The sequence below is a fragment of the Lates calcarifer genome, linkage group LG19 (assembly GCF_001640805.2).
Source record: "Lates calcarifer isolate ASB-BC8 linkage group LG19, TLL_Latcal_v3, whole genome shotgun sequence".
NCBI lineage: Eukaryota > Metazoa > Chordata > Actinopteri > Centropomidae > Lates > Lates calcarifer.
Genome location: NC_066851.1, coordinates 20,050,976 through 20,062,532, shown reverse-complemented (window position 1 = coordinate 20,062,532; position 11,557 = coordinate 20,050,976). Strand labels below are relative to the sequence as shown.

The 11,557-nt window shown below is 39.1% G+C and overlaps 2 protein-coding genes across 2 annotated transcripts; one reads left to right on the top strand and one right to left on the bottom strand.

The window, feature by feature from the left end:
* The first annotated feature begins 1,521 nt into the window (after window positions 1-1,521).
* Window positions 1,522-5,347, top strand: si:ch211-10a23.2 (Galectin-related protein A-like). The gene is made up of 4 exons (XM_018681646.2): window positions 1,522-1,857; window positions 2,191-2,276; window positions 3,895-4,075; window positions 4,400-5,347. The coding sequence occupies exons 1-4, from the start codon at window positions 1,831-1,833 to the stop codon at window positions 4,541-4,543; spliced, it is 438 nt and encodes a 145-aa protein (XP_018537162.1). The 5' UTR covers window positions 1,522-1,830; the 3' UTR covers window positions 4,544-5,347.
* Window positions 5,348-5,774: 427 nt separating this feature from the next.
* Window positions 5,775-9,847, bottom strand: plek2 (pleckstrin 2). Its single transcript, XM_018681645.2, has 9 exons — window positions 9,694-9,847; window positions 9,283-9,447; window positions 8,629-8,813; window positions 8,390-8,481; window positions 8,036-8,223; window positions 7,818-7,919; window positions 7,596-7,679; window positions 7,221-7,299; window positions 5,775-6,741 (listed from the first exon to the last, which is right to left on the bottom strand). Exons 1-9 carry the CDS (start codon window positions 9,745-9,747, stop codon window positions 6,614-6,616), a joined length of 1,077 nt encoding a protein of 358 aa, XP_018537161.1. The 5' UTR covers window positions 9,748-9,847; the 3' UTR covers window positions 5,775-6,613.
* Between the last annotated feature and the right edge of the window lie 1,710 nt (window positions 9,848-11,557).

Here is an 11,557-nt window from a genome sequence, read left to right as displayed (position 1 = left end):
AAGTTACTTACTCATTTCTTAGTGCAGTTTCCCCTCGAAACTGGGGGATATTTACACTCCTAGCCGCTGCTTTCTGTTAACCTGTTATGCTAGGCGGCTAGGTGCCTGTTAACCAGGGTCATGTGACAAAATCAGCTGATTCTCCAACTCTGGTTGGTCAAAGGTTGGCACGAGGTGGGCGTTCCAGAACGTCGAGGAGCGTTGTGTTTTACTGGTGCCTTCAGGTGCCGCCGGAAATATTAAAGACACGTAAATAACTTTAAAAATATTAATATCAGTACATTTATAGAGCACATTTAAAGACAAAAAAGTTGATCAAAGTGCTTTACAGAGAGATTAAATTATGGTATTACTTAATGGATGATTACAATCAAATATAAACACAGGCATAAACACATAGATATAAGCAAATTAATAAAAGCATGGAATATCTGGGATAAAATCATGAAACAAACAGCAAATAAAATACACACATCTAAAAGCCACAGTGTGATCAGGCATGTATTCATATGACAGTTAAGATGCTAAAGAAAGGGTTTTAAAGATAGCAGTGGAGAGGGAAGATCTCATTTTTGGTGGCAAACTATTCCACAATTTAGGGTCAACAAGGCAGGGTTGATGTGGAGTATTTCTACATCAAGGTGATTCTGATATTGATTTCGCCCCCAGGGCCTCCCTTGTGGTTTAATCCAGCCCTGCGGGTGGAAAACACAGAGTGAGACCAACTTTAAATTTTATTTCTATCTATTGATGAGAGACAAGCATCCAGGGAGGATATGATTAGACCTTACCTTCTTCAGTAATATTAAGAATTAATCTAGGCAGAACAATGAGGCCTGAGGGCAGCATGAGATTTATGAGACAGGGGTGAAGAAGTCTGTAGCGACCCCAAGAGCTTCATGCAAAAGCAAATACACAAAGCAAAAGCAAACTAATAAAATTCCTCACCAATTTGATAACACAGGCACAGAATTTTAAAAAACCTAACCTAATACAGAAGAAACACACAGATAAAAAAACAACTAAATACAGTAAACATAACCAAATACAGAGATGCAGAAGTAGCAAAGGTTACAACGGAAATGCCTCCAGGGACACATGCTCGGAGAAACTTGTGGTTGCCATGGTGACTCATGAAATTAATGAACTGGACAAATTGAAGGTTTTTTCTGTTTTCCTTCCTTTAAACATTCTGATCCCATGAGTCAGATTTCCAGATATGTGCTGTTACCCCTGCAGCGTTTCTGTATTTGGTTGTGTTTTCTGTATTTGCAGCTTGTTTCTGTATTTGGTTGTGTTCTGACTTTGTGGCATTTTTCCAAAACATGCTGAGCATCCATGTTCAATTTAATAAAGATGTTTTCTTTTTTTACTTGTGTTTTGTGTATTTACATGTGTTTAATTGACTTGCAGTGCACTGACCTCTAAAGGCCACCACAGGAAGCACAGAGTGTACTTTCTCACAGAAATGAGCTGAAATCCAGAGACAGAGGAGCAGTTGGAGGCTATAGACCGTAGTGAGAAGAGGGCACAGGTGGGTTGAGATGATACTGAAGGGATGCAACAATGCCAGAATACGTTCCATATTAATACTAAAAAAAAGAACCTTTATCCAAATTATTAAGAGTGAAGTGACACGTGTCTGTGCAGGCGATATAAGACCCCCCTTCTTTCGGTCTGCCGGACTCCCACCATCATCACTGCCAAATTGGGAGCCTGTCTCTATGACAACGTAGTACAGGCGGGGTTTGCCAGCTGGAGGCAGAGTCAATCAGTCCTCAGTTGGCATCACAGCTCGAATCCTCCACACTGCATCACGCCCTGAGTGGAATGGACGAAAAGGACAAGAAAGAAAATGTATGTAGCTGTCTTTTTGTTTGTTTAACCCTGCATGCATTGGAAGATTTTTTTGTTTGTAAAAATTCTGATTCAATATTTAACCGTTCAGCATGATGGGAAACAAAAACCGAGAAGAACAGTTTGTGCAGCTGAGTCACTACTGATTGTTTTAGGATCAGAATCAATAAAGCTATTGTTCCCATCGGTGCCATAGGTTGCAGCGCACCGCAGACTGCATGATGAAGAACCAGCAGTTTTATCCTCCAATAATAAACTGTCTTGTTCTGTTTAGCTGTAGGCCTCTACTACGATCGCTGATCGGCACGTATATACATCTCTATTGTTTCACAGGGGGAGTATATCGGAGAGATAAAGGGTGGGCTGCGGCCTTCAATGAAACTGGTTGTTATGGGAATTGTTAACAAAAAACCCAAAAGGTTAGTGCGCACACCTGTTTTCATTCTGCAATTAAGGAACGAATTATACATTATTAATATACCTGTTGCACACATGACGTGGCAGCCAATTAAAGTTGGTGGTAAAGATGCCCTGGGTTACAATAAAACCGAATTTTAAAGCAGATACACAGCTGCTGTCTGTGTTTGAGTGCATATGCCAACCACCCAGCTAGTCCCTGCTTTTGGGAAAATATCTTAGCAATACCAGTGTGTTTCCTAATTATAGGTTAGTCTGTGAGTGTGCGTGGGAGAGCTGCAAATCCCATGAAATCTAAAAAGTCACTCTGGAAATTTTTTTTGGTTGATAATGTCATCCAGCTATTTATTTATTCAGCCATCAATTATGTCCGGTAAAACATCACAATTAGGCTACACAAAAGCAACACAGTGTGTAAAAATAAACTGGTGATGCAGGACTTTTTTATGTCAAGAAACTTATTTTTGGCTGCAGAAACATCAGGAGGGTTTTTAAGGACAAATGCTCTCAAAGGGCTTTTTTCCTAGATACTGGATGTAACAGGACAGTGTTTATTTTAGATCTCTAATCTTCTTTTATTTCTCTGAAGTGATTCAGCATTATTCTTATTAATGAATCTGTAAGTTAATTAATCAAAACTTCTCGTTGCCAAATAACTTATTTGAAACCAAATCCAAATTGTCATCAAAAATGTGCTGCCAAAAAACTTTTCTTTGTCTTCTTGGAGCAGATTGGATGAAAATAAAATGTACATTTACAAAAATGGTATGAATGCAATGCAAATAACCAAACTTACAAAATCACCTGCAAAATGGGTTAGTTACACACAGATTTATTTGTTTGTTTATAATGTTTTAGGTTTACATGTAATCAGGGCCAGAGATAGAGCTGTGTACATGATCAGTGTAAAAATAAGTACTCAAATTATTTACTTAAGTTGACGTGGTAATACCACATTATAAAAATACTCTATTACAAGTAAGAGTTCTGGATTCAAAATGTTACTTTGGTAAACATTCTGAAGAATTAGCAACAAAATGCACTTGACATATCAAATGTAAAACTTGTCATTATGCAGAATGGACTCATTGTCAGTGTCATATTGTCATATTAAGAGATCATTATTATTGAATCATAATGTAAGATTTATAATTAACTGATCATATGCTTTGCAATGGAAATATTAGAATAAAATACAACTACCTCTAAATGATTCTTAAGTACAATACTTGAGTAAATGTGTGTAGTTATTTTCTATCACTAAAAAATGGATGGAAAAATTAGTATGATGGATTCTCACCCAGGAATAAACCAACATGATTATTTTTTTTTTTTTTTAGTTTTTTAAAATCACAGCTATTTTCACAGTAGTGTGTTAAAACTCATTGACACTGCTCAGATAATTTGTTATTCGGTCTTAATTAAACACCTCATTGCTACACAAGAGTTGTCATAACGACCAGAAGATGTCACTGTTCGCCAAATAATCTAGGAAGGTTGATGACCCAATGTATCTTTAAGAAAGAAAGAAAGAAAGAAAGAAAAGCTAAATGTCAGTCTTCTCTGTTTTGTATTCTGCATCCCTTTGTCTGTCCCTAATCTCCATCTGGGTTTACACAGTATTGAAGTGACCCTGTCCAGTAAGCCTCAGGAGGAGGACACAGAGGGCGACGTGGGTCTTCAGTTAAAGGTCAGCTTCATGGATAAGGCTGTTCAACGCAACGCCCGCCTGGCTGGAAAGTGGGGTCCCTCTGAAAATACCCTCTCCTTCTTTCCTTTTGCACCTGGAGAATCCTTCAAGGTACTCTGACATTTTCATGCTCTTTCAGCTTTGAGGTGACACTCATACAGAGCAACTGCCATTGATTGGAATAGCTGAGTAAACATGACACTGACAACATTAAAAAAAACAGGGATGCAGTCATGAAAGCATTGCTCCATGGCTAATAGTGGCCTCAAAATTCAGAGGTACTTTTAAAGCAACACTATGTAACTTTTGCTGAGCAACAGCGCCCTCTGCAGCCATGAGTACTTCATGACACTTCCAAACACACGCAAAAAACAAGTTTTATTTATTTTAAACTGACTCTCTCTACCTCTCCTGTATATTCCCTCTGGCTCTCAGATGGAGATTGTTTGTGAGCACCAGCAGTTTCGTATCTTGGTGGATGGACAGCCTCTGTGTGGCTTCACCCACCGGCTCTCCCAGCTCACCTCCCTCACCGCCTTACGAGTCTTTGGAGATCTACAGCTCACCAAGGTGGCCTAACACCAGCATCTCACCACACAGATACATAACATGACGATGTCCCGGGACAGTATTTGATACATAAGATTAGAATAGAGCTACTTCTCGAGTGAATAAATTGACCCATGATGGGGATTGTTGTGTTTCCTGTTCCAAACAAAGCTAAACTTGCCTCGTAATCACGTGTTAAGACGAAGTGCCTTCACTAGATTACCTGTTTGGGGACTTGAAGATACTGACTGAATGTAACAGTCAACAATGTCTTAAATTAACTGAGGAATGTGATTTGAACTGAAGTGAATTAAGTTTTAAACAATGTGGTCTGAGCTACAATATTTTCCCTCGATGAACATTTGTACAAACATGATGTGTCACTATAAAAAGGAGTGCTGCATCAGCCTTTGTGCACTGAAACAAGATTTCAGATGTTTGTCTTTAATTTCTCTGAAGTTAACCTTTGAAAGCACTTACGTTTACGAGCGCCTGCATGAAGATGAATGTCTCTCAAATCAACTGATTGTCATTCTGTGGCCGACTAAGTACTGTAACAGGTGTAATAATATAAAACAGGTTAAATAGCCTACATTAGTGCATGTCAGTAATCCATACAGTATCTTTCATTCCTCTGAGTTTGCCTCCAGATTACACACACAGGTGGAAAGATTAGGTTGTGTCACACTCTCTGTTATTGTACCATTATCAATTTAAGCTTTGAAAAGCTACTAACGCCCACTGGTTTCTGTACTTTTCATTTACCACTAGCACTTTTTATGTGAATGTTATATATTGACTTTACTTCACTGCAATAAATCACTTTTGTTGTTATGTTCTATTGTTATTACTTTGTGGTCATGTTAACATCTACTTGGATTTACTCCAGAACACACGGTATAGCGTTATATTTCATGTTGTGTCACTCATGATTTCACTGCAATCAGACTCTAAACCAACACCAGCTCAGCTTGAGTCATTCAGATAAAGGCTGGACTCAGCTTGCTGAGTGGGAGTGCCTGTCTGTGATTGCAGGGAGCGCCTTCAGCAGCCGCACTAAAACTTGATGACTGTAACAAATACCTCCTGAGGCGTTTCGTGTCTCTACTTGTACCTCCGTCACTAAAAGTACCATATAAAACCATGCAAAATATTTCACCCAGTGTTTCTGCAGGGTTCACCAACATCTAAGACTTTTTAATACCACATAGAAAACAATTTAATACCAAAATCATATTATGAAACTATGATGGCAAAGCAGTAAGGACAATATGACCTAAATTCTTTATTATCATATCACATTTTTTCAGTATTTCCTGACAATATATAGAATAAATGATATAACTTGATTGACCTGTGATAAAGGATAAATTCATTTAAATCAATTCAAGTTTGAGCTATTATAAAAATAGCACTTGCTCCATCATGAGACAATAAGCTTCAACAGCAAATTTGTTTTAATTTAAATTTTTTGTTGTTAAAATATTGGATAAGTTCAGATTCTTGCAGCTCAAACTTAAACATGAAATGTCTCTCTACATCTGAAAGATAAAAAATGTTTCTCACTACAAGCAAAAGAAGTTGGGAACAACTCTAATATTTAGCAACGTATTGTATTTTAATATAATATTTATGTTTCATCTGAAATGTAACTACAGCTGTCATAAGTGTAGCTTAAAAATTATACTCTAATAAAGTACAAGTATCTAAAATTGTACAGAAGTACCTGGGTGAATGTACTCTGTGTGTGGAGCTGTATAATAATTCAGCTTGGGGAATAAAGTCCAAAGCATTATGTTTGATATAGAAAAAAAATCTTGTAAAACACATTAAAAACTTAAAAAAATTAAACTGAATTATCACAAGAAAAATGCTACAGTTTAAAGTCTTTAAATCCTCCCTGTGCAAACTTTTTTTTTACGATTTCTAATTTTCCTATTTTGGAGATTAGATCAACAGAAATGTTACATAACCACTAATACTCTTATTCAGATTGCATGGTCCCAGTTTGTTGCTACAGTACATTCATGGAATGTGTAAATTCACTTTTCTTCATACCAGGTTAAGTTGTTGAAATGTAAAAAAGTTTGATCAGCTGTTCTATGTTTGCTCTCTGATCGCATCTATCCAGTCCATCTTCTCCTGGTGGGTCGGAGCCTGGATGAAATAATGTGTGTCTGACTGAGTGATGATTTTAAACAGGTTTCCCTGAATGTTGCCTTTCACACCTGTGTAGAAAGAAAAAGTAGGATGTGGATGGTCAATAAAGTGCAGCTGGATTAAGTTAACTATTTGTAAAATTTAATTAATAGGAAGAACAAATTGAAATAGAAAAATATAAATCCAAATAACTTTTGTGGCTTTTGTTTTTTTTTATTTATCTCCCCACAGTCACTTCAAACACAGGATTTAAGATTAAGATAGACTTTATTTATCCACTTGTGGAAATTCACATTTCTCTGCATGACCTATAAGCTCTAACACTGAGTAAACAGTGCATTTGTTGGGGACTATTTTCAGCTGCGGATTAACACTGATTTGGTGTTCTAGTGAGTCCTTAAAGCAGCATTTATCTCCTTGACATAATTTCAGTCAAAACAAAAACAAAACTACTGACTCCACTTCTCATCATTCCCCACTCTGTCTTGCATCTGCTTGTTTGAAAAACATGTTTAGAAATGCAGAAGTTTCTGAGACGGTGACTCACCTGAGGGAACTCCATTATCGTTCAGAGACGACACCAGACAGCCTCGCAGTGAGAAGCCGCCAACGGGGCTGAGGTCATCCTGATGAAGTGACATAAGACAGGAAGTGGATCAGACTGACTCAGGATTGTGGAAGAATATTATGAGCATTATGAGTAATTATGAGTATTATGGGTAGTGACATAGCCATAGGTAACACAACAACTGCTTTAATTTTTTTCAGTTTTGTCGTCATCAAGTGTCTCTTTGGGTCTTTACCCTATTCATATTTTTACTTTACAGGGTTTAACAAGGTAATTAATTTACTTTCTGTAAGTGATTGTAAGTGTAGTGTATTGCCTGGTGCTGGTCCTTCAGAGCATGGCCTGTACACTCACCTTAGTGGGATCATAGTAGTGAAGGAAAGCGGGCTCTGAACGCAGCACAAACAGTCGCACCTTCCAGTTCTTCCTTCTGTGTCCCTGTGTTTAAAGATTATCCAAAGTTAGTTTGACAATTTCACTCAAATATTCTGTCAACAAATAGAAAAACTTGGTACCACTTTGTAATAAATATGAATTGTTGATACATAGATTTTGATCCAGCTGCAGTGTATTTACCTGTTTAAGCAGATATCCTCTCTTTACCACTGCTCCACTCAGCTCCACTGCAGACAGCGACGTCTCTGCCTTCACGCTGCCTCTTTTCTTTAAACTATCAGACTGTGATTAAACATAAACATGTTGTAAACCAAGCTGAACTACTAACGGTCATCTCAGGTTAATGCAAGGAACGGACTAACACTGAATATCAGTGGTATTAACTCAGTGATACTCACAAAGCTGTACAGTGCAGTGGAGTCGTCCATGAACTGCTCACTGAGCCCGGCGGTGCGGAGGGCCTCCACGCTCCTCATGCCCACAGTCCGCAGGAAACCCTCCTCCAGCAGGGCGGAGGCCAGCGTCACGGCCTCCACACGGGTCAGAACCAGCTGCATGAACACCAGCCAGTCCACAACAGCTGAACCTGCAGGGACATCACACATTTATTCCTCTACTGTACTCTGATGTAAACATCTATATTATACAGTTGTAAAATCTATGTTTACATAGTCTGGCATTGACATAAACATAGATGTACATATTAAACATTGGATGGAGGAGAATAAAGAGTTGATCTTTCAATGGTTCACCTGAGAAACAGTTGCTGTAAGTGCTGCCCTGCTCCACGTGGTTGCTCATCTTGATTCCACTGTGGACGTCATACATGGAGTCCAACACTTTGCTTTAAAGAAAAAGAAAAAACAAAACTTGAGATGATTAGATAGAGATTTAAATACAGCCATAAACAAACAGGGTGAGGCAGTGAAAATACCACAGAGTTTAACTTGTGGGCAGTGCTGGGAAATCTGCAGGAGACGTCAAGTTTTACCTGAGATCTATGTTGTGCAACTGGGACTTATCAGGTTCTTGCTGGTTTGTGGTCTTCCCTCCATCAGCTGTCCGCAGCTTGTCGACTGCAGCAGTGACGTCAGCTGCCCACGCATCTCGCTCTTCTCTGGAACAAGCCTCCAGATAATGATCCACTTTATGTGCCGTCTGAAGTTTGAACACCAACTATTGAAAAAACATAGAAAGATTGATGTTCAGGAATTTTTTATCAGTGCCAGAGGACAGAGAACAGAACTAATGGATTGTTCTCCAAACTTGGTAGATAATGGGGATCAAGTCCTGACAAAACAGTAACCTGAGGCAATGTATTGTATCATCAAGCAAGGTGTGAAAGGATCAGAGCCTCAGCAGTAGAGGCCCCTCCTTCAGTGTGGTTTCTACCAATAAAAACATAAACAAAGGGAAACACTGAGTGGAACATGCACTGCATCCATAATACAGAACGCAGCCAGGGCTAACCACAATGTAAAGTTGTCTATGTGTGCACTAATTTCAATATAAATCTGTCTTCATGTGTATCCATTCTGTATTGATGTGTTAAACAGCAGAATAGTTGAATTTAAATCCATATAATATATACGGGTATTAGGGAATTACTCAGTTTCTTTGTAGACCTCAGTGTGAAAGAACTCACCGGTCGATTTTCATACTCCAGAAAGGGACAAGTTAGCACACAGTCCTTCAGCAGGATTTTCCCTCGCTGACATGAGTCTCTTTTCCCTCCTTCGTATTTATAGTAGAGCAGTTTGTCTGGCATCAACACAAACCAGCGTGCCTTCCAGTTGTGTACAACATGACCCTGTAATCAGATACAATAGTTTATGAACAGTCATAAACTGTATATACTCTTTTATCCTTCAAAGATTCTGCCCTCATATAACTTATATGACATATGGAAATTAGATCAGCATGAGAAGCAGCCAAAACTCTGCTCCACAAATAAAAATCCAGGTGAGTTTAGCCTCTGTTACATCCCTTACTATATGTCACACAAAATCCATACCTTACAGATTTGTATTTTTACGTATTTTACAAAACATCTTACCCTTTTCACCAGGAATCCTTCTCTTAGAATCGCGTTCTTCTTGTCTGTAGCCATACTGTTCAGCCTGATCCTTTCAGCTGAGCTTTGCCTTTTCCAGCCTGCTCAGGTTTTGAATGTTGAGTTTGGGAGGTTTTTTTTTTTTTTGCCGTCACTGAATGTGTCACATCGTTCACACCCACACACACACCTTTACTCAACACTACGTGGGCTATTCAGCCCTGCATTTTCTCTCCATTATCACACGAGGGCGCACTGCCTCCTTCAGAGACTCAGCATGGGTGAGGATGTTTTGGCTGAGACCCATGATTGCTGGAATGCTTTCACTCCACAACAACTTCATTTTCAGCATGTGGGGAATCCACATCCTGGAGATGAAGCTGTAGGGGACAGCTTCAGCCAGATAGGAGAGATTTTTTTTTTTTATCCCATTTTGATGAGAAACCAACAGCTGGTGGTCGACCACAGCCGTCCTCCTCCTCTGTGGCAGCTGTAACCAACAGGAGGACAGCTGGGACAAGACTCCTCCAAATGTTAATTCCTGGAACATGCACATATACCTGCTTAACGAGAATACTGGAGTTTTTGTGCTTGAAACAGGATTGTTATTGAGACTCCTGCTTCTGCGCCCACATGTGGCCCTGCAGAGATTTTTATTTTTCGTTCCGTCTCCTTTTCCAGGTTCCTGGTTCTCACAAAACAAAGAAGAAGAGGAGACAGTCTTTACTTTCAGCATGATGACTGAAAATGACTGCAGCATCCCCTCTGTCACCTCCACTGAAGTGGCTAAACTATATTACAACACCAACACCAGTGACAATTTTCATAGGCCTGTTTGAGGGCATTTTGACATGTCAAAGTAGGAAAAGCACATGTAAATAATAGAATGACTGATGGCTGAAATCTATTTAGCTGCCTCGGTTTCAGGGTCCTGGCATGGTGAATGCTGGCCCACTGTCAAACTGTCATGTCTTCCGGGAACATGTGAATACAACTAAGGTATTAATAACACCTGTGCTTTTCCCACTCTGACAAGCCACTATGTCTGCTGTGAAAAAAGACTGTTTTGGAGTTTTAACTGCTGCTGCAGCAGCCCTGTAATCTCTTCTCTGTTTCTGAAAATATTCACTTTTAAATTGAAAAGAAAACTGTAAATCCTGCAGGATTCCCCTGTGAGCTCCTAAAAATCCAGCAGGAAAATGACCTTTGCACTCTTCTAGGAGCCAGACTAATAAATTGGCCAAGCTACCATTTTGCTGGTAATGGCTAGTTGCGGTTATATTTACATTTGCTCATTTGGCAGACACTTCAATACAAACCGATTAACGACTGAGGAGCAACACTAAAGCTTCAGTGCAGTCGCAAACCTTGAAATAAGTACTAAGTACAAAATCTGTTAAATAAAGCAAAGTGCAAGGAGAGGTGCACTGCAAGTGGTAGTTCAACATGTTATGGTGTTAGAGATGTTGAGAGAGGAAGTGCAGAAAATTATATAAATGTCAGATGTTAGAGGTAGGTTCTACACAGAAGGCTACAAAACTATTTGTTTAGTGTTAATGGGGAAAAGTGATTATGGGCTGATGTGTTATTATCAGATTTCTTTCTTCAAGGACTTTTGAGTTTTTTCAACAGGTTGTCAGCAAGTTTTAATAAGCTTTGGGGATCGTATGTCATGAAATGAATGAATCTTACAGCTCTCCTCACTGCTGCAGAGCTCTCCACTGTGTCTCCAAAGTGAAGGAACCTTCACATATATGGGACAACTGGAATGTGTTGCAGACTCAATATGGCAAACAGCCAAATGAGTGTCAGGAAGAGAATGTGTTAAACACATAAAGGGAACAATAAGCCCAAATCCTGCTTCTGA

Coding starts and splice junctions, on each gene's coding strand:
- si:ch211-10a23.2 (XM_018681646.2), top strand. CDS start 1,831: ATGGACGAAAAGGACAAGAAAGAAAAT. Junction 2,277..3,894: donor GTTAACAAAAAACCCAAAAG/GTTAGTGCGCAC, acceptor GGGTTTACACAG/TATTGAAGTGACCCTGTCCA. Junction 4,076..4,399: donor CACCTGGAGAATCCTTCAAG/GTACTCTGACAT, acceptor TCTGGCTCTCAG/ATGGAGATTGTTTGTGAGCA.
- plek2 (XM_018681645.2), bottom strand. CDS start 9,747: ATGGCTACAGACAAGAAGAACGCGATTCTAAGAGAAGGATTCCTGGTG. Junction 7,920..8,035: donor CCACTGCACTGTACAGCTTT/GTGAGTATCACT, acceptor GTTTAATCACAG/TCTGATAGTTTAAAGAAAAG. Junction 7,300..7,595: donor ACTACTATGATCCCACTAAG/GTGAGTGTACAG, acceptor TCACTTCATCAG/GATGACCTCAGCCCCGTTGG.